General features: G+C 39.6%; 1 protein-coding gene across 12 annotated transcripts in view; it reads right to left on the reverse strand.

Annotated features, from left to right (window-relative positions):
* Positions 1-1390: 1390 nt before the first annotated feature.
* L3MBTL3 (L3MBTL3, histone methyl-lysine binding protein) overlaps positions 1391-23421 on the reverse strand; it is an 86541-nt gene continuing 64510 nt past the window's right edge. For 11 of the 12 annotated variants that reach the window (XM_023759139.1, XM_023759138.1, XM_023759142.1 and 8 more), the window contains 5 exons: positions 20223-20372; positions 13810-13886; positions 9150-9319; positions 8864-8926; positions 1391-3233 (listed from right to left, as the gene is read on the reverse strand). In XM_023759139.1, coding sequence (XP_023614907.1) covers positions 3090-3233; positions 8864-8926; positions 9150-9319; positions 13810-13886; positions 20223-20372 — 604 coding nt within the window. In that variant the 3' untranslated portion in view covers positions 1391-3089. Of the gene's footprint in view, positions 3234-8863; positions 8927-9149; positions 9320-13809; positions 13887-17495; positions 19049-20222; positions 20373-23421 lie in introns of those variants that run through there. The other variant, XM_023759147.1, reaches the window with a different exon arrangement.

The following is a 23421-nucleotide window of genomic DNA, read 5'->3' on the forward strand; positions in this document are numbered from 1 at the left end:
CTGCACATTTGGGGGCTGTGGGCTGCCTCCTTGGTCTGACCATTGCTTGGAGACGTTTCTCCTGATGTTCATTAAAATGCTAAGCCAGTGAGATAAGACGATGAAAGAGAAGCTGCCCACTCTACAATGACCACGTACTAACGACTTGCACGGGAATCGACAGGAACAGTACATAGCAAATTAGCACGTGTCACTTTCCCATAAACCACCTCCTATTCCAGTTTCCATTTCTTCCCTTTCACTAGAATATGCCTTTGTTCCTTACGAACTTTCCTTTATTTTCCCCATTAGCGCTGCCCCCCCGCCCCACACACACACTTTTTAAATTTCACAATCGGTTTTATTTCTCAAGTTCTTAAAGCTTCCTTCCCTTTGGAGGCCTGCAATGTCTATGGCTGAAGTTGAAGGAAAGCCTCTTTGTTCTTTTAGGCTGGGCAAAGGGATGGCGGTGGGTCTATGGGAACAGCGGCCAAGTTTGGCTCCAAAGATGTGAGCTGACCATAAGGGCAGTTTCACTTAAGCTTTATTATCCCTTTCAGTGGTGCTCCTATCTCCAGTGCCTAGCACGGCCTGGCCACTCGGTAAATTTCCAATGTTGCTGGACTAACTGAACCCTGCTTTGCTTGGAGGCTGACTCTCCAGAATCAAAAAGTTGCAAAATGGCAGCCAGGGGCTGTATTTCATTCTACAGACAGGTCTCTCTGGGCTTGCACAATGTTCCCTGAAATGTTTGAAAATGCCTTTAGGTGGAAAAGGTCCCATCCAGTTGCACATTCCCCATCCCTCCCTTGTGTCTTAACCCTAGCCTGCTTCTCCCCTTCCAGGCTCTTCTCTGCCATCATGACCCCGACTTCCTCGGTGAAGACTGAGACTGTATCCCCAGGAAGGAATGGGGGAAAGGTTTCCCCCTTCTTGAGGGACACTGCTCCACTCTAAGGATGCTCCACGCCTTGCCTCTATCTTAACATGCTGCTTAGAATCCAGTGAGGTTTAAAAGTCTTTTTTTTGTTATATAGACTTTAAACCAGAAAAGAAAAATCCCCAATGGGTGTGAATCCTACTTGACATAACAGAATTTTTTTTATTATTGGCATTACTACAGATGTCCCATATTTCCCTCTCCTTTGCCCCTTCCACTCAGCCCCTGCCCCACCCCAGGCTTTCCTCACACTATTGTCTGTGTTCATGGGCTATGTATGTATTTCAGTTTTGAATTTTTTGTTGCTCTTCACATCGGCTGGGACATAGTTTGACAAACAATTCTCAATCCTGCAGTCCTTACACAGCTAGTGAGTACCCGTGTGATACCGTCCCAGGTTGATGTTGTTCCTGTTCTCATGCTCTCCTCCTACTGACAAGTTTTCTTAAAAATCACACATATGTACAGAGGTATCTGCAATTAAGATTTTATTTCATTCATGTCAGATATAACAAGTGCAATTTGAATGTACAAATTCTGAACAAAACATAAAAAAAGGAAATGAAAACTAACAGAGCAAAACTTGTTTAAGCAGATTCATGCAAAGAAAGGAACACTAGATATCATAACCCTGTTTTTACCTGGAATGATGACATAGGCAAAAGACTGCTAACAGACCTCCACGGGGAGGGGTGGGGGTGGGGGGAAGTGGGGGAGACAGGAAAGGAAATTCTACACCAGAAAAAAACAAGAGCAACTAAAGAGGGGTGGAACTTGCCCAGAATTCAGACAGCATGCTGCAAACCTACTTCCTACTTTTAAGAGAGACCTTGAATTAATGTTCAATCCTGAAATTACATCCAAAGGCTGATAAAATAATTTACCTTTTTGTTGGAAATGCATTCTTGCAAAAGAAACACTACCAGCTATCATTGTATAGGTAATCAAGGGCTTTCATTTAAAGTGCATCTGTATGCTTACATAGTGAGGTGAACTGTTCCACAGAGAAAGGAATCTCTCCGAAATGGAGGTTCTCGAGTGATTGCTTTGGGAAGTCGCCTCCCTGTTCTGTGAGCATTTAGAATCTTTGCTGGTGTTGCTCCCTCACACCCTGCCTTCTCAGTCACCTCTCTCCACAGCCAGCCCTCAAGGAACACCTTCAGGTTTGGAGGACAAGGCAAGATCTGGGACAGAGCTGCTTAGGGATTAGTGTTTCTATGGACAGAACAAGCCCTTCACCGATCTCTGAAAAGCACCTCAATGACAATTAGAGAGAAGCTCAAGATAATCTCATAAATAGTTTCAGATCCTTACAATCCCCCCTCCCCCCATGTAACTGCATATTCCATGACATTGGACTCTACAAGAGCCCAGCACACAGGGCATCACGATGGTGAGACGGATGCCATTCAACTACATCACCTAAGTTATTTATGCTGATATATTTTATTTTTCAATTTCATTACTTATGTACATGATTTTTGGTAATTATAGTAAAGATGCTGGTGAACGTAATTTGTTTAACATTTCATAATACGTGCAAAAGCAAAAACAAAGATTTAAGGAAAAGTGATTTTTACAACTATTCGGCCCCAACAAACGATGACAAGCAGTTAGGCAATATCATGACTTGCAAAGTTATACTTAGCATAATGTTGCAATTCAAAATATGGCACAGAATTAACAATACAGATAACCAACCGTCCCACTGGCTAAACTTAGCCAGGTTTAGACACTATTTTGGTTTAGGTTGAAATTTGATTATATAAAAAGATTCCTGAAAGTATTGAAAAAGAAACAGTGTACATGAAAGAGAATTCATCAATGTTTATAAAATGCCAAAAAGTCATACTCTGCCCCCCATTGTCCATAAATAATTAATGAAGCCCTCCCTTTCCCCCCACCCCCCCAGCCTCAAAAAGATTTACAAAGATAAATTTAGCTCAGTGAACAGAACCAAAGGATGACTGTTGTTAGACAGTACCTGGTTAAAAGCTCAAGCACTTTCATAGGAATTCATATATATTGTCTCTGGAGGAATATAAATAATCTGATCGCATTGCTCTTCTGAGTTTTGGAGACTTCTCACTGAGGAGTTAACTGTCCTTGTGCTTTGAATAAAACATGAGCTTTAAAGCAGAAAGCTGATGGTATCCAAAATTCACCATCTTCAAAGTTCATTGTGAGAGTTCTTCTCTGCAGCTTTGAACATCAGGATAGAATTGAAAATTTTGAGAGCAGGGCCCAGCTTAATGCTCATAATTTTGACAATGTCTGTTTGCGTCATAAGCAGAAATGCTTCTCCATCAATTTGCTGAAATGGGAGTAAAAGACAAAAGACCGTGAGTTAATCGGATATCGTGTTATGGGGAATAATCAAGTTTAAATTATCAGCTGTCTTATACACAGCAACACTAAAACGGCACAGGCAAGGGGAGTTCAGGTGTACCAACATTTCCTGATAAACGGATCTTTCTTATCTACAACAACACAGCAAATGTGGCCTGGGGGCAGAGTGAAAATTCATTCATCTGAAAAATTGGCTCCCAGGAAAAGGGAAGGTGCCCATACCTTCCAGTGATTACTCATAGGTGCGGACTTAAGAAGAATGTGGGAAAGTGTGGGGTGCCTCAAATTCAGTTCCTATCATCACAGGTTTTAGTCTAAAATTAGAGATCAAAATAGGTACACAGATATTTGTGGCTACAATCAAAGGCTTCAGACAAACATATCAGCTACATGCTAATAATTTTTTTAAAATTAGTCTTCCACCATGAAGAAAAAAACTGGTAACATTTCTGGAGTAGCCATAATTATTCTTCACAAACAAAAGAAAAGCAGTTATTAACAAGGGCAAGTGACAGTGTAATTGGAAGAACATGAGATTGGTGTTAAGAGTTGTAGACTCTATACTGGTTCTTTCTCTACTTGGGTAACCATGAGAAACCCCTTTCTCGCTCTGCGTCTCCTCCAAGACTAATAGACTATGCTCCTGCAGAATAGCGTACTTTGAGGTTCAAAGATATAATTCTATGAAGATGATGTCTAGTTTAGTGGGCAGAGTAAAAGAGTGGCATCTTTTAATATGACTTTTAGCTCTTGTGGAGTTCCACCATCTTAAAAGAAATCAATTCACTTCTTTTTCAGTTTTCCTATTTTGTACAAAACGTAAATCACGCATTTGTTCTATTAGATCACACTGAAAACATTGACAGCGATGTACTGTTATGAGTTGAATTGTGTCCCTCCCAAATTCATATGTTGAAGTCCTAACTCCCAATAACCTCAGAATGTGCTCTTAAAAAAAAGTTTTTATTGATTGTAGAGAGAGAGAGAGGAAGAGAGAAACATCAACGTGAGAAATACTGATTGGTTCCTGAACCCGAAACCTGTATCTGTGTCCTGACTGGGAATCAAACCAGCGAACTTTTGGTGAACAGGATTAACACTCAACCAACTGAGCCACACCGGCCAGGGTCAGAATGTGATCTTATTTGGAAACGGGGTCATTGTAGATGGAATTAGTTAAGATGAGGTCATACTAGATTAGACTGGGCCCCTAATCCAAGATGACAGGTGTCCTTATAAAAATGGGAAATTTGGAGAAGAGACAGATGATTTGGACACAGAGAAGGAAGATGATTGAAGACAACACCATCTACAGTCAAGGCACAGAGGCCTGGAGCAGGTCCTTTCCTCACAGCCCTGGGAAGAAGAAACCTACTTGTCAAAGACTCCTAGCCTCCAGAATTGGGCGGCAGTACATTTCTGCTGTTTAAGCTACAGGTTTATGGTATTTTGTTACAGCAGCCCTACCAAACGACTACTACTCTAAATTCTGCAAACAGTTCATTAAATAAAGGCTGATATAATTAAATAGCTATTTCTTAAGATTTTCCTCTATCCTCAAAAATAAAAAAAACCTGTGAATCTAAACTGTCTGTATACTTAATCAGTACTAGTAAGAGCTACAATCATCATGTACCACTTCAATAAACAATTATGTGGGAAAAGTTGCTACTTTCTGGCAAGGAAATAGCCTCCTGTCTTAAAGGAGAAGGAAAGACATTCTGATGTTAAATTCTAAGGGTAAGACCTGTTAAGTGGCAGGTCTGAGAAATGCCCTAATGTGTTTTGAGTCATTTGCTCTGGTCATTAGCTTGTGTTATGACAGCCCTCGGATAAAGCAAGGCCAAGCAGAGAGGCAGGTCTAATAGCAACACTTCACTCAACCACAGCAGACCTTAGCAGAATGAACGATGTGAGAGAAATCTTCCAAATCATGAATGAAAGTGTCAGCTAGTACACCTGCTCCCAAGGAGCTCACTGCAAAGATTGTTTTACGATAACCTTGGGCTTTACGGAGTCTCCTTCTGAGACTATGTAAGAGTTAAACATGATGGATGACTTATGAATAGGACCATTCAGAGCGCAATGAGGCTGGGATCTGAAAGTTGGAGTGGAATAAAGTTTCGGTAGATTATTATTTTTAAGGTTACACTGAAAAGGGAAAAAATCACCTGAAGCGAGTACCAGTCTATTACAGCTGCTCTGATGCGTGGCCGTAAGGACAGGCCTCGGTTGGGAGAAGGCAAACTTAATTGAGAAAGTACTTTCTAAGAACAGGGATCACTGCAATGTATTATGGCGTTTATTTTTCATTTGTTGCTTTATTTTTTTAAAATATATTTTATTGATTTTTTACAGAGAGGAAGAGAGACCGATAGAGTTAGAAACATCGATCAGCTGCCTCCTGCGCACCCCCTACTGGGGATGTGCCTGCAACCAAGTACATGCCCTTGACCGGAATCGAACCTGGGACCCTTAAGTCCGCAGGCCAACGCTCTATCCACTGAGCCAAACCGGTTAGGGCTCATTTGTTGCTTTTATAATACACCCAGACTGGCCCAACTGCAGAGATTAAGTATGTTGCTAAAGGCCCAAAACTAAGGAGGATTTGGAGTTCAGGGGGGCTCCCACCTTCCATGCCATTGCTCTTCCCACCATGCCCTCGGGTTCTTTTCTAGTGCTTTCCCTCTGCACACCACAGCAGCATGCTCTTTGTCTTCCCAGAGTGTAAATAAATGAGTATATTCACTCATTTAAAAAGTACTAAACATCTATTATGTTGCAAACACTCTTCTCAGGCTTGGACATACAACAAATAAAAAACAAACAAAAACAAGCAAGTAAGCAAATAAAAACTCCCTGTGGAGGAGTTTACACTCTAGTAGTGGGAGACTGTAAGCAAAATTAATTAATTAGAAATGAATTAACAGTAATTAATTCTAAAAGGCAGTTAGTGCTCTGAAAAAAATCAGCTGGTTGAGGAGATGAGCGGGCAGAGATGGATGTGTGTGGCAGGCGGCAATGTGAAGCAGGATGGTCAGGAAAGGACTAATAGAGAAGGTCACACCTGAGCAGAGGGAGTGAGCCATGTGAACCTCTGGAGGAAAAGCACTGCAGGTACAGGGGGGAGCTGGGTGTGCCTGGACAATCTGAGGGACAGCCAGGGGCCCAGTGTATGGAACATGTAAGCAGGGGGCAGAGCAGAAAACGTGGTCAGGAGTTGAGAAGGTACTGGAGTGTCAGACTGTAGGCCCTCGTGAGGATTTTGATTTTTCCTGATTTACTACTGAAAGGATAGGTATGGAGGAGTGACATGATCTGGCATGTTTTTGCAGGATCACCATGGCTCTGCTGGGAAGAGATTGTAAAGGAGCAAAAATAGAAGCAGGGAAACTGAGTAGGAGGTACTGTCTTAATCCATGTGGGAGATGATGGTGGCTCAGACCAGAGGGGAAGTGGTGGAGGTTGAGAGAGCCAGAATCCCTATGTTATTTTAAAAAAACACACCCAATAGTGCCCTGGCCGGTTTGGCTCAGTGGACAGAGCGTCAGGGACTGAAGGGTCCCGGGTTTGATTCTGGCGAAGAGCATGTACCTCGGTTGCAGTCTCGATCCCTGAGCCTGGTCAGGGCGAGTGTGGGAGGTAACCCATCAGTGTGTCTCTCTCACATTGATGTTTCTCTCTCTCTTTCTCTCCCCATCCCTTCCACTCTCTCTAAAAATCAATGGAAAAATATCCTCGGGTGAGGATTATCAACAACACCAACAAATAAAATACACCCAATAGAATTGTCAAGACATTAAATATAGTGTAAAAGAAAGAGAAGTCAAGAATGGTTTCAAATAGTAGCCCATCCTAACACCTGCACTTTGCCATTTAGAAATGACTTACATCTTTGTTTTATAGCTTATCTCTAGAACTTTTTAAAACCAACACCTGCTGACCTTGCTAGGCATGTGAGAGCAAGGATTGTACCCTATTATCTCTCTGAATCAACTGTCTCACCGGAGCATTACATAGAGTGACATATACATGGAAAAAATTTACCAAGCTTTTTATAGGATGAATGAATAAAGGAATGAATGAATACATGAATGACACACGTGATAGTGAACATTCACTGTCTTGCTTCGCTCCTCACAAGAAGGCTCTGGCTTTGAGGATATTAGGTGCCTGAGGAGAGTCTCCAAAGATACTACACCATGAAGAAAAAACTCATTCAAAGAAATAACATATCATTGGAACCTGAATCATACTTAAACTAAATAACAGAGCAAATCCAGGTGCATTATTTAGATGTTCACAGAACTGAAGACGAAATTTCTAAAACAAATATACTACAAATTTATTTTTTAATGTTTCTTTTTTTTAAAAGCATTTTCAAAGTAACAACGATGTGACTCTTTCAAAGAAAGAACAAAGCTCCCTGCAGGGGGTCTAAGTCTGTTCAGGGGTGGAAATTAACTGACAGTGGTCTACAGACACTTAGGAAAAGAATCTCAAAATATGAATATTTGCCAATTAAAGATCAACTAGAATGAAGATAAGGCATTTCTGAAATAAGAACACAAATCAGAAAAGTGCCGTTGAGAATCAGATCCATGTGCATGTTAACAGGCACCCAGCTGAAGCATACAAGATACCTAAGGGTGTCATGACGCTGGCGCCAGGGGCTGGGTTCTGAGCTCTCCTGCGACTCTTGCAATGCTCTTCATTGAAAGTGTGTTCTTAAATAGCTGAGGCCAAACAAGGCGTATGCATTTGTAACTGCAGACGGCAGATGTTGGAGAAAGCCTTCTGAGGTTACTTATTCCTTCTACCTTCTGGTAGCCAAGATGAGAGTGATAATTTGTTCCACTTGGAGGAGCTGATAGGCAAGTGGCTTACTGCTAACGGTCTCCAGTGAAGTGTCTCTTGCTGTACTCAAACAGCATTACTTCTGGTGTAGTAGGACCCAAGTTCCTTTTTTGTTCTAATACTCCATACAGGTGATATCATTATTAACCATCCCTACACTGAAACCCTAGACCGGCAGATGAAAACAACTAAAAAAAGAATTTTCCAACAGCAGACTGTAATGAATATCAGTTATTATAAACATTACTGAGAAACATATAAGATCTAAAAGATTATTTTAGCAATAATGGCAATAGTATTTATCATAAGTATCAAATGGAGTTAATCTTGGTGCTGTTAAAATTATGTTTGAAAATAAAATGGGAACTAATTTCCTGGTATTAAAAATAAAATGTTATGCCTTTTTTGTTTGTTTGTTTCTTTCTGTACTATAAACTATATAAATGCATGCTATTAAGTTTTGTGTTCATTGTTGTTGTTTTTTAAAGTAATGAGTCTAGTGCTACTGCTTTGGGGCATTATAAAATGGTACAAATATTTCCTTTACACCTAATCTTATACAAAGACATTTTTATGCAACTGATTAATGCTGCTTGTTAGACAACTCTCTATCGACTTGCCAATTTCAACATAATCCATCTCTTTCCTCCTCTGCTGATGCAAAACATTTCACCCTTCACTGCATGTCAGTGCTCCGATCCCGTTAAGTTACAGGCTGCCGTTTAGTGGGACACTTACTTCATCTTTAAATACCTTCCCATGCTCTTCACACCCAGGTAAGCTCTGTATGAATTCTGATACCTGTCAAAAATAAGATCAAAATTCCAGTTTAAAAAGAGGTCAGAATTTAAATGCTCAGGTTCAAATTGTTGTACCTATATGTTTTAGTTGTTTCTCTCAGAATAATTTATCTTTCAGAAAAAAAGGCAGCAACACCTCCCCCTCCCCTATTCACTGTGTTCACTCATTAAGTCAGTAGTACTCCCATATCTGGTCCCTGGAAGACAAAGGAAATAAAATATACCTCATCTGTGCTCCACTTGGAAACTTTACTGGCAGGGATTCCGGCTACAGTTGGCAGAAGTTTGCTTTGCTGCTCCCAGCGCAAGGGCAGACATGGAATTGGGGACTTAAAGGACAGAAAGACAGTCGACCGACGCTGTGCCTGCGGTACGCTAGGTTCTTCCCGGGCACCTGTCGATGGAAACAAATGGGAAATCACTCTCTGAAAAACTGCAAAAGAAAACCCCAAATACCATAATGAGCTGGGGGTGAGGCTCTAGTTAATTCATTTGTTCCTTTCAACATATAGTCCCTGAATAATTATATTCTCCTTTGCCTTTACTGAAGGTCACCTGAAAGTGACCACAAGACACAACCTGTAAATTCAACTTACATGTTTGCTACATCACCCACTGAAGACATGTGTCATTATAACATTCCATGTTTCAGGTAAGATATTTGCCTTAGAACTCATAATTCTGAACTTAGGAAATTGTATTTGTTTTTCTCGCAGCTTTGGGTGCTCAGGTCTGGCCACTGTGTTCATTTACCCTGTTCTCTTCTTTTATCTCAGCCTTGGTTTGTTCTTTCAGTTTTAATCACACTGACCTTTTAAACGGCCAACTTAACATGTTTTTGAAATGGGATATGAAATTATTGCAACAAAAATAACAGAAAGGCAAGTGCTTTTGTCAGTCTTCATTTGAGGAGATCAAAATTAAAGTGCAGAATATTCTGCGTATCTGCTAGGTCTTCTGAATCCAAACTGAGTCTACTGCTGCTCTCCTAAAATACCCATTTTTCAGCAAATGACTTTATGTCCGTGGAACTCTTAGAGTTTTTCCATAATGGTCTTCTTACGATCCTTTGGAACAGAAATCTTTTCTGGAAACTACTTCCTTAAAGCCCATGAGCAGAAAAGGGCCTTCCCCACACACGCTCTCCCCCTCACACCAGCTCAGCTACAGCCATCATTCAATTCCACCACAAATCTTTGCCAAATGGTTAGCTAAAGGCTTTTTTATCTGAGAATATTTCAAGCTATTTTGCATCTTTAAGAATATTTTAAGGTCTTTTCCTTGAAGAGTAAGATTTACAGAAAGGTATGCAAATCGTAAGTAGACAGCTCAAAGAATTTTCACAAAGTGAAGATGCCCGGAACAAGAAACCATGGAGCAGCCCAGCTAGAGCCTTCTTGTGTTCCCTTCCAATCAATCACACTCCTGCAGGACTTCTTTCCAGACTCTCTACTCTGTTCCACTGGATCTTCACACCAACCCACAGATTTTAACTTTTTTAAAAAAAATATATTTTATTGATTTTCCACAGAGAGGAAGGGAGAGGGATAGAGAGTTAGAAACATTGATGAGCGAGAAACGCCGACCAGCTGCCTCCTGCACGCCCCCTACTGGGGATGTGCCGGCAGCCAAGGTACATGCCCTTGACCGGAATCGAACCTGGGACCCTTGGGTCCGCAGACTGATGCTCTATCCACTGAGCCAAACCGGTTAGGGCAACCCACAGATTTTAATTACTATCATTTTATAAGTGTGCTGAGATCTGTGATCTAGGTCTTCTTCAAGATTGCCTTGACTATCCTTACTCCTTTGCATTTCCATATACATTTTAGGATCAACTTGTAAAAAAAAAAATGCTAGGATTTAGATTAAAATTACCACTAAGTATAGATCAATTTGGTGAGAAATAACATCTTCATAATATTGAGTCTCCCAATCCAAGATCAATGCATACCCCTCATTTCTTTGGGTCTCCTTTAATATATCTTCTTAATGTTTTGTCCTTTTTCATGACCATCTTTTGTTAAATTTATTCCTATGTATCTGATGTTTTCTGTTGTACATTTTTAAAAAAAATTATTTCCGCCCTAACCGGTTTGGCTCAGTGGATAGAGCGTCGGCCTGCGGACTCAAGGGTCCAAGGTTCGATTCCGGTCAAGGGCATGTACCTTGGTTGCGAGCACATCCCCAGTAGGGGGTGCGCAGGAGGCAGCTGATCGATGTTTCTCTCTCATCGATGTTTCTAGCTCTCTATCCCTCCCCCTTCCTCTCTGTAAAAAATCAATAAAATATATTTTTTAAAAAAATTATTTCCTACTGGTCTGTTGTGGTTCTTTTAAAACTTTTGTCTTAAACAAGCCTAATCTAAATTTTGAATTGCTCTGAATGTTACAAAGTCACTATGCTGAATTAAAGAAAAAAAATCTATCTTACTGGAACTAACACCCACTGGCGCTGGTTCTACCTGAGCTCATATAGAAAAATATATCTTCTCCACATGAAACATGTCAATTCTTCAAATGTTTTTAAAAACCCCATCACAGTCCTTCCAATGAATCTCTTATAGTTGGTTTTAAGTTCTCATCCTGTTTTATTGAATGTCTATTCTGAGCCAAAGATATAAACTTGTACCAGTTAGTTTTTATTATTATTTTTAATTGAAAAACATCTACAGAAGATATTTTTGTTAAGCATAAATATAGGGTATAACTTAAAAACATCCCTTAATTTCAGATATTCCCAAGAGTTTAGCAATTATTTGAAATACAATATTTGTAAATCCTTCAGGAGACAAACATACATGACATGGTAAGATTTCCAGTTCCACACTAGAGGACAGTAGAGCTATTTATAACTTATATTCTAACTAGAGGCCCGGTGTACGAAATTTGTGCAGGGGGGCGGGGGAGGGGGACGGGGAGGAGCCCTCAGCCCAGCCTGCACCCTCTCCAATCCGGGATCCCTTGGGGGATGTCTGACTGCCAGTTTAGGCCCTGCTGGCTCCTAACTGCTCACATGCCTTCCTGCCTGATCGCCCCTAACTGCCTCTGCCTGCTGGCCTGATTGCCCCTAACTGCCCCCCCAGCCGGCCTGGTTGCTTCCAACTGCCCCCCTCTGCCGGCCTAGTCGCCCCTAACTGTCCCCCGCCCTGCCAGCCTGGTTGCCCCACGGCAGCCTGCTGTTCAGTTGTCCAGTTGTTTGGTCGTCCCTCACTAACCCCCCTGCCAGCCTGGTCACCCCACGCAGCCTGCTGGTCATTACTGTTACTGTGACAGCGTCCCAAACAATTTGCATATTCCTCTATTATCAGTATAGATTGTTTTGCCACATAAAAGTCAATCTTTTCCAAAGCCATAGTACTCCATTAACATGTGCCCCTGTTCACTCCATCAACACGTGCCCCTGTTCACTCCATCAAGCTCCATTCTACTTTTATTCTATTTCCTGTATTCTCCACAGTTCCTTTCTAGGCTCCTACATTATCATTCCTTAAAAACTCTGCCCAGAGCCAGCCACACACTGGTAAATGATAGAGCTACGATGAGAATGGAGGCTGTGCTCCAACCCACCATTCACAAAGACAGAATGAAGCTTTTCTCTAAGAATCCAATATGCCCTGATTATAAAACCATCATAAATTACAGGTTTTTCTTCCTTTCCAAGTACCAGAAACATTCAAAATGATCAAATACTTGCATAGCACTGCCTATGTGCCAGGCATCATTCTAAGCAAGTTACAAATGTTGCTGCACTTAATCCCCATAGTAACCCATGAGGAGTCACCACCATTATCTTTCTGGACAGATAATGAAACAGAAGCACTGAGGAGTGGTCAGTGAAATGTCCAGCAGGTGGCAGAGCAGGAATTCGAACCCTGACCATCTGCAGGGTTTATATACAGTGCTACATCAAATACCATGAAACATACTGAAGACAGTAGCGACAGAACCTTTAAATTCATGTAAGTTACTGCTTTATGAAAATCAGATATGGAAATCATAGCATCACTTATGGAATAGGTCACTACAGGCAAACAGCCATTAGGTGACATTCTCAAATCTTATCGGATAATCTCAACCAAAAAATGCACACGAAAAGCAAAGTCCCACAGGTCAAAATCATAAACCATTTCTTATAAAAACAAATAATAATTATATAGCTATGTATTATTTATAAATATAATCTATATTATGACTAACAGTCACTATGACTTCATTGCTTAGCCAAACAATTGTAATTTTTTTTTGGCAAAGTTGTTAGGACCCATTCTTTTCTCCAAAACAACGTAAAACACTCAAGTGATTTTCTTTTCATTTGTGGTATTAAGACCATATTAATTCTATTTGGAATTCAATATACATCCTTAGATAAGTTTAAAATATGTGAAGCAAGTGACATCAACAATACCAAAGAAAATGTATGACAAGGACCACGCACAATGCCTTATCCAAACTTTATATACAGTATGGTACATATGTGAAAGAGACTGCAAATATAGGTCACAGGTCAATCCATAGCATTATGAACTACAGACTATATTTACCCTTCTTTTTTAAAAAATTTTTGCCCGAGGATATTTTTCTATTGATTTTTTAGAGAGAATGGAGAAAGACAGAGAGAAATATCAATGTGTGAGAAACACATTGATTGGATGCTTCCCAGAATCAAACCCAGGACCCTTCGGTCAGTCCGATATTCTATCCATTGAGTCAAACCTGCTAGGGCTATATTTATCCTTAGCAATAAACTTTACTGCCTATGATAATGGAACAAAGCAATCGAATAAAGTTTATCTTTAATATAACCCCCCCTTCCCCCCCGAGTGCACAAATTTTTGTGTACCGGGCCTCTAGTCCATCCATAATAGGAGACTATAATGGCTACCTCTGGCTTCGTGTGACGTCCTCACTTCACTTTCTGTTCTCTCTTCGAATTCTTCTCTGACATCAGCATGCTGATCTCTGAAAAACAAAACAAAACACACACACAGGCATTTCAATAGTTTGTTCAGCATCGCATCTCAACAACTGTTTTTCTTAATTTAAAAACAAAAGGTGCCTTTTAAATGTTAGAAAGAATTTTTAGTTCTACTAAGAAGCAATTAATGCTAATAACATCTAAATGTTCATTTCCTTATGATCAATTTTCATTTACTGTTCAGAAAAGAGATTTCAAAGCTAAGAATGGTATTAAGATTAATTATTCTGGGAAATGTAACTATTGAATAATTCAACTTCAAATTGAGACATGTATTCACGAGGAATTTTACTTGTATTGTTTGGTAAGACAATTAAAAGACAGAAAATGCTTTCAATGTCCGTATCATTTAATCAATTTACTATATATACTGAGCGCCAGGATCTGGGATTGAGGCTGAGATTGGCTCAGGAGAATCAAAATTCTAGGAAGCTTTGCCTGACTTCATCAGTTCAAATGCATAGGCTGACCTGATCCCACTCTTTCTGACCAGGAATGATCTCATGCTAATCTAAACCTGACAAGGATGCTCTAAAATGGAATGGACTTATTACAATCTTACTTCATAGCTCTGCCCTTAAGTCAGGAACAAAAATGGCTTTAAAGAGAACCAGGCACACACTATTTATATTTTCTTTAAAGCTACATTTCAGATATTTAACATTTTTCCACCTAATCTATTCCATTCTGAGTTCAACCCAAATCCCACTTTGAAATTCCCTGGAACTACCCAGGTTATGGTGCTGGCCTACACACCGTAGTGCTTTATAACATCCTATTCACGGTGTTCTATTGTTTCATAGGTGGTGTTACCTTTACAAATAGGCCCTGAGTAAATTTCAAGAAAAGGGCAAATACATTTGAAACCAAATATGCCAACAAAATAAAAAGGAGTTTTATGGTCTTCATTATAAAGGCACTCATTTACTCTCCATTTGGAATAATAATTTAACATAATGCTGTGTAACCTGTAAACAAGAGAGGTTTTATGTTTAGAATGGGGATGTAATAATAACACCTACCCCAGGAAGGCATTATGAGGATTAAATGAGGTAATGCAACTAAAAGTACCAAGAAAACTGCCTGAAATATAAGAATTTCTCTTGGGATTTTAGAATTTTCAAGAACCAACTTACTTCAACATTTTTTTTTGCTTGAAATATAATCATAGCTAAAATCTTACTCAAGAATACTCTTCAGGCTTTTAATTAAGACAGTGGAATCCACTCAAATGGAAAAATGTATTCTTTATGAGTCAGCATTCCCTTTCCCTCTGTAATTATGTGTCATGCTTTAGATGTCTTACTATCTTACTCTAATTATGCTTTGTGGTAAATATGAGCCAAACAAACATTAGAAGAGTAAATACATAATAACAGGATGGCATCTGAATGCAAACAACTGTATTTCCTCAAGTTTACTTATTTCCCATTTAAAAGCAATCCCTAGCCAATTATGTTTCAATCAGTTCCAGTTAAAAAGAATAATGAAACAATATGAAACAATCAATGATTTTCCAGACAGTTTATTCTAATATCATGGGGCTTTATTAGATCTGAAAAGCACCTGTACTATAGCTTAAAATAGCCCCACCTTTCTCTTTCCAGACAGTTTATTCTAATATCATGGGGCTTTATTAGATCTGAAAAGCACCTCCCTAGCATACCCTGCTCCCTGACTTAATTTCACTCACAGGTAAAAATTCAGAGAATGAGAACCTCAGGGTCATATGTTAAAGGAATTATAAAAGAGTACTTGAATTGTTCCTAAAACACCTGGTACACATGAAGAAAGGACCATGCTTGAACAGCTTCAAGACAAGGAGGTCGCCACCTTCAAAAGGATTCACAAAAAATGGCTAAACCAGTGGGAATTAAAACTTTTATGTCTATGGCCCTGTCCAGTTTGGCTCAGTGGATAGAGCGTTGGCCTGTGTACTGAATGGTCCTGGGTTCGATTCCGATCAAGGGCACGTACCTCGGTTGCAGGCCTGGTAGGGATGAGTAGGGATGAGTGCGGGAGGCAACCAATCGATGTGTCTCTCTTACATCAATGTTTCTTTCTTTGTGTCTCTCCCGCTCCCTTCCACTAATTGGAAAAAATACTACAGTGGGGATTAACAACAATAACAACAACAAAAAAACTTTTATGTCTATGGATAATAGCCGAATAGAGCCAAATAGAGTTTTTAAAATTAAATTCCTTTTGAAATGATACATTTGCAATAGTTTTAATAGTGTTTTAATAAAACATGGCCCGGGAGAGGTAAATATGATTTACTATTTACTTAATGACTAAAAATAAAACACTGTGATTAATAAGCCTATCAAATTATAATTTAGCATAAGGAACATGTTATTGAAGAAAAGGAATATAATGAGAAAATACATTGGATATTATCAAGTTGCAAGGAAATGCACTCCAGAAAACCTAGTCCAGCAATGAATCTAATCAATCCCCATAAAATGGGAAGTCCTAACCAATAAAGTGAGAGTTGGGAAATAAAGACCAGGTATAAAAAAGGGGCTGCATTGCTTTCATGTTGTTGTAGAAAAGAACAGTCACTGCTTTTCGACTGTATATGAGTCTCCTGGGTCAGGAATTAGTGCTATTGGAGGAGACAAAACAAGAACCTGTTACATTGTTCCACAACTTCACAGGCATGCAATAGTAGTGCGATGGTCTCTTTCACTGCCAATGGTTGCCTTGATGCCACAGCCGCTGGCATCAGAACTGAGTGTTTTAACTAAAATTGAGTTTCTCTCTGATGTACACAAATAACTGCATAAATATGACTGAGATTCCCGAGGGCCGAAATATTTTAAAACTTCCACAGCTCCTAACCCATATCTGGCAGCCAGTTGTCAAAAAGGGGGAAGAGACTTTATAGCAGGCAGGGAATGACGACTCATTGAAATGACTTTCTCTAATCAGCAATGTCAAACTCTCAGGCCCAGAAAGTCTTTGGAAGCCAAAAAAAAAAAAAAAAAAAAAAGAATGTTCCTGAAGATTCGTAATCTTTTGAAATCCATCAAAACTGTTGGCTCTAAATTAATTGTATTCTACTTGATGTTACAGTTTTTGAAAAGTAAATAAATTTGTATATGCTTATAGTTTCATCTTTCATGTTAGCTTGTTTTCCTATCTGTTTAACAGAGCCCTCCTTGAGGGTACAGACTGGTTCTTGGTGTGAGTGACAAATTTGATTCATCCTAAAAATATAAATCAGAGCGATAGCTACAATTTCTACAACTGCTTTATGTAATTCTCAGAGTGGAAACACAGCTCCTACAACATGAAAACCCATTTTAACGGCCTACAATGAAGTGAACAGGCTGAAATTTTTCATTGCACTCAGCTTAGCAATGGGCACTTATTTGCTTTGCAAGGTAAAAGCATTTAGCAGGTGTTTGTTAAATGCTTTATTGCGTTTCTGTGGTTAAAACATTAATTCTGAGCTTAAAACATTAAGTAACTTTTACTAGAGTTAGCACCTAATATAGAAAACATAATTACGAACAGCTGCAGAATAGATTTCATGAGAATAAGACTATGTGGGATACATGACGATGTTCTTCAGTTGGTAATACACTGTGAAGTATTCCTCCAGAGAAGAGTCTTTATAGTCCATAACGGTTCTCAAAGCCTGGTTTATAGATCACTTGCATCCATCACCTGGGGGTGCTTGTTAAACATGAACTGGGGTGCACTGTACGTTTCCTGAATCAGTGATTAAATTATTACATCATTTAATAATTCCTCCTCAGATATCTAGCCTGGAGATCCTACAAAACTGAAGAAGTACGCCGTTTTACTGGAACAAAAAGAAGGTTATAGAGCAGTGGCCTTGACGTTATAGAAGATGTATCTCCTGGGAAGGCTGGTGGAAAACCGTCAATGGCATCACGTGTGAGACAGGAAAGCGAGGAATGAGGGGCCTGAGCTCCAGTCTGGAGGAGCCGATGAAGCTTCCCTGAGGAAGTGCGTTAACCTGAAGCCGGCAAGATGAGAGACGAGCTAGTGGGAGATGGTTGTAGGCAGAGAGAAAAGATGTCGTGGCTGCAGCATTAGGTTTAAAAAACAAGCCTGGTAGAGATGAAGCAGGAGAGTTAGGCAGGACCCACATCCAGACTTAGGGTCTAAATTCTAAGAGTAATGCAGTCACCGGAAGGTTTATTCCCAGATCAGTTTTTTAAATGCAGACTCAGGCTCTACCTGAAAGATTCCGCTGGGCCAGGCTTCCATATCTGAACCTTGTGAGACTCCAGGGAATCTGATGTGAAGCCGAGTTTGGGAACCGCTGCTGTGGACAGCAGCTGTCCACAAGTCTGTCTTGAGCAGGTGGCCTGTGAGCTGGCCCTTAAAATAATGCTGGCCCGTTTCTTTGCTGTTTTCAGGTTACATGTTGAATAGAGCTCTCAAACGAGATGATTCTCATAATATCAGGTTACCTCTGTCTTCCTTTCCCATCAGCATTGCTGACGTGGATGTAATTTCCCACTCAGGATGTAATACCTTTTCTTTGCATCATTCTAAATAATTTACTAAAATTGGGATTTTTTTCTTTAATGCCCTTTGACTCAGCAAGTGACAGTTTGCACCACCAGAAGCCAACCCTGAAGCGAAGATTTGATTGCCAAGTGGTTTACTTGGGAGGTGAGGAATAGTATCTGTGTAGGATTGGGGGTGGGAGGAGGGTGAGGGAGAGCCAGGGAAGGGACAGCAGTGAAAGCTTCCTTGCCGTACTGGCTACCCCCTAGACAGCAGCAGCACAGGCCTGCTGGGGAAACTCTGGGAGTCTGTGTAGCACACATCTGTTTTCCCACAGGGGGGTGAGGGAGCTGGGCTATTTACACAGCAGTTCCCTTCATCAGAGGGAGGCTGCTAGGGAAGGCAGGACACACTAATTCCCCTGCACATCTGCCCTGCTGCACGGCGGGCAACGCAGCCAGACCAGGCTCATCCTGTAGGAGAGCGAACAGGTGAGACAGGCGGAAGTCAGCAGCTACGTGCCGAAGTGGGAGTGAGTGTCCATGGGATATGGACTGGATGCTGAGGCGTTGGCTGTGCCATCCCATTCACCAATCTCTGATGCTGGGTGGTCATCAGAATGAGAAATATGCTTGTGTTGCTTTATATCTAGGCGCTGCCATGATAGATAAATGAACAGTGTCACCTACTTCTGCCCTGAGGAGACTCTGGCCCGGAGTCTAGATGGTTAGCAAAGTGCCTGCAAGTTGGTACTACCGGCCCTTTGGAGAATTTTGCTGAAATAAATTTAAACAATATCATGGCTTTTGAAAAATCTAAAACTCTAGGTATTCTTCCCACCTAGTGAGTCAATGAACTCTGTACCTCTAATTACTACTCTGTGAATTAGTACTTTTATTTGTCTTAGGGTAAATTTCTTTAAGTGATGTATCCTCATTTTAGGGTGCTGGGTTGGGTAAATGAGGTCATGTCATATTAGTCATGGTTTGGAGGATTTAAAAAATCATCACTGTTGTTAATAATCAAAGAGGTTATCCCATGCATAGGGCAAAACTGCTTGTCTAAAAGGATATTGATGCTGGAAATGCCATTACTCCATAACACTGCTGTGAATTCAGAACCAGATGCAGTAATTCAAATATCCACTTGTTCTTTCATGAAAACAGAAGAAGTACAATATGAAAATAAACAAAGAACTATGTGCCTTAGATTTTAAAATGCTCCATAAAAGAAACCCCAAACTTAAGCATGATGGAGCATCTTTCTATTAATCTGCTGTTTCTTTCAGTAATGTCCTCAGGTAATATAAAGGCACAGACCACATACTTAAAGATATGTCACAAATAGCTTAGTTCTTTACCTAATATAATCCACTGAGGCTAAAACATCCCAACTCAACTCTAGAAGGGAAATCAAAACTAAATGACTGAGTGTATAGTACAATTAACATTTTAACGTACATGAAATAAGGTATATGTAAGCACTTGGTATATAATGACCATTAAAAAGAAATAATGTTCACAAGGAGTTTGCCGTCTTTGTAACAATAGCTGGTTCTATATAAATATTGACCAATTCATTCAACACCAACCAAGTTCCACTAAAAGAAGAAAAAAGAAATCCTGCCTGACTTAAATGTGCTTGTGTGAATACTTTCCTTAATTAAAAAAAAAAGTTCGAGTGCTGATCCCCACCATCCTTTCACATTTAATGGGGTGTATTTTCAACAATGTACATGAAAGCATTACCATAGAATAAAACACGTAAGGCAGAAAACCTCTTTCTACCAGAGGACTTCTAAACAACACTAATGCCATCACGTAAATTACCTGATTTCAGGAGATGAGGAGATTTCATTTGTGTCTGTCCTTTTATTTCTCGGAAATGATGGACTAGCCGGAGGCATCTCCCCACTTAAGCGATCTGGGAAGATGCGGTCTTTGTTTAAATTGATTTCTGAATAAGGACAGCTGGCAGCACTAAATATTAAAAGAAAAAGAATAGAACATTCCCATTAGAAAACACTTCTTCCAACTGAAATGGCAGACTACAGAATATGAAATTCCAAAATTTAACTGAACAAGTTAAATGTATTTATATGTGTGTATATGTATGATTAAATAGTATGAAATAGTTATCCTTAAAACATAATTTGTTTTGTTTGTTTGCGGGACTCGGGGGGAGGATGAAGGTAAAGGGGGTCAAATGTATGATGATGAAAGGAGACTAGGTACTAGATGTGTAGAATATGGACTTTTACATGACTTTCGTTCTCCTTTAAACTCCTCCCATTCTTTGACCTCTCAGTAGACCAAATGAATGAATCAGCAAAGGGAAAACACCAGGACACAGCCAATGCTAATTAGGCCATCTGGCTACTGAATCTGCCCAGAGAGGAGAATACTGTGTCCACATCCAACTCTTTTACTGATCATTTCGATTTCGGCAGTTAAAAACACTACGTTCTAAATTCCACTGTTGAGATACATGTTCTATTTCAAACACGTCTTAGATCAAACCCAACTATTACAATTTTCAGACAAGCCAACAACAAATGCTAGTCAAAACATAGGCCTTTGCTTGCATGTTCATACATTTGAGTATTCTTGCTAAGAGAGAAACTTTCTTTGTTATCTACGCAAAGAATGCATGTTTTGATTTATGCAGTTTCTCAGTAAATTAATCCAAAGAGAGTTTTCTCATTATGTTTCCTTAAACACAGCATTCTCAGCAAGGACAAAAATAAGTGCCAGTGAAATGAGCCTTTCAGAGCATATCCATGATGCAGCAGCCTTTCCACAAGTCTACTAATGAAATGGAAAATAGTCTGTGTCTGTTAAAAATTAATATCCTGCCAGATAAAGAGCTCCGAGTGTTGTAAATAGGAGATCAGAGTCGGGAGACTAAGAAAAGCCAGTGGAAGGGGCTGAGGACAAGGAAGATCGGCCTTGGGCAGGAGCTAACTACCCACTAGTTCTCTGAATTGCATCCTCCTCCCTGAGGCTCTAGGCAGACTTATGTACAGACCTACCAGTTATGCCCTAAATAGCTTCTTTACCAATGCATGTCTTTTAAGGCATAAGGTCTACTTCTTCTCTTGTTCCAAAAAAATAAGTAATTATATACTATGGTTCTAATTACACATGTCTCAATAAAGTCTTTCATGTAAAGGGGGTGTGGCCAGTGGAAGGACAGCACACTTGGGGAAAGGAGGTCCTGGGAGTGGCCAGGGCCATGGGGGCGGTAGTGGGGGAATGACTCTCCACCACCACCTGGCAGTGACAGGCAAAACTCTTGGCTCGGGCCAAAAGCACTCCTAAAGAGACCATGGACATTGCCATAAGGTGGGTTTTCTTTCCAGAAGGCCCAAAATGTATCTTTTTTAAAATTTTCTACTACAGCCCCCAAAAATGTCTTTTTCTTCATAGGTACATGTGTCTAAGTTTCAGTATTTAGTTACTATTCGGTGTCTCTATTTTAATTATGTACAGCTTATATATAGTTCCATTCGTCCATGAGATATTTGAGGGTTGGGTCTGGGACTCATTCATGAGCAGGGCCTTCACAGGCAGTGAGAAGAAAGTGGCCAAGAGCACAGACCCTGAGTTACACTGACTGCTACTCCCAACTCCCTCCTCAACTAGCTGTCAGTTAGGCAAGTCAGTACACCTCCAAGTGCCACAGTGGCCTCTTCAAAAATTCAGAGAAAATAACAGTTCTGTATTTTAGGGTCATTTGAAGGTCATTTAATATACGTAAAACAATCAGTGCAATATCTCACAGAGCAAATTAATGCTCAATAAGTGTTAGCTATTAGGGGAAAAAACTGCTGCTCAAAAATATTTATTGAACAAAAGAATTTATAAATATCTAATGGAAATTCAGCATGTTAATGAGTTATTTCTGGCATTTAGGCTTACATAATGTCTGAAAATAATCCAGTCTTCTTTACTTCGGAACAGTAAATAACTTCTAAGATGCAGTATTTTTAACTCAGCTTAAATTAATCATATAACTTTTGGATTGCAATCATACAAACAACAAAAAGGGTTTCTAAATGGATATTTGCAAATGGAATCATCACCCTTTCTATGCTCAGACTTTTTACTCTAGAACATCCTGAACCTCATAAAAATAACTCAGGAGGAGGTTTGCAAAAGGAAGATAAGCAGCATTGTAGAGAGGTGGTAGAAATGCAAGAGGAAACTATATAAAGAAGAAAATAATCACACCAATTTTACAACTTCTATTAACTCTCAGAGAAACAGCCAGAGCAATGTTTAGATGTTTTAAAGACCTGGATTCACAACCTGCACACTCTAGATAAACAAGGAATCGTTTTTCTTACTGGGCAATCCAATTAGCATGCAGGTAGAACAGTTACTTTAACATATACCTACATAGATAATACTTTTGTTCTTTAACAATAACCACACTTAAATAATAGCAATTTCTCAGTATTTCAGTAAAAATTTTAAAAATCTAAAAAAGACCCCAAATTGCCTAAATAATACATCAAATATCAAATGTATAAATTTGGTTTCTTTTTTAAGTTAATTAGGGGTAAGAGGAAAATATAGAAAAATGCTTTTTTGATCAACACATTCTCATATTTGTGCTTTTGTGATCTTAACTAATCTACAACAATATTACCTCTTTGTATTCAAATTGTTGTTACCCAATCATATAATTTGTTCTACCAAACAAATATTTCCAACAGGACCTACCTTCTTCTCATTATTATTGTTCAACCCAAAATAACTGTTTCAGAAGCTAAGTGTCTACACTAGTCACAAAAGCCAAATAACTAGAGTAAATCTATTTTAAACTGTGAATACATTCTCTCCCAGGAAGATTTAACTACAGATATACTCTGCGTTTTTACAGGATCACCATGGTAACCACAATTCCTATGGATCTGAATTTAAAATTAGTTCACATCTATTCAGTATACATGAAAACCATTATCTTGTACATATAACACCCCCTATCTGACCAGGTAAGGAATCCCCACGTGAGCCACAGCAC

Source organism: Myotis lucifugus, unplaced genomic scaffold (assembly GCF_000147115.1).
Source record: "Myotis lucifugus unplaced genomic scaffold, Myoluc2.0 scaffold_150, whole genome shotgun sequence".
Taxonomy (NCBI): domain Eukaryota; kingdom Metazoa; phylum Chordata; class Mammalia; order Chiroptera; family Vespertilionidae; genus Myotis; species Myotis lucifugus.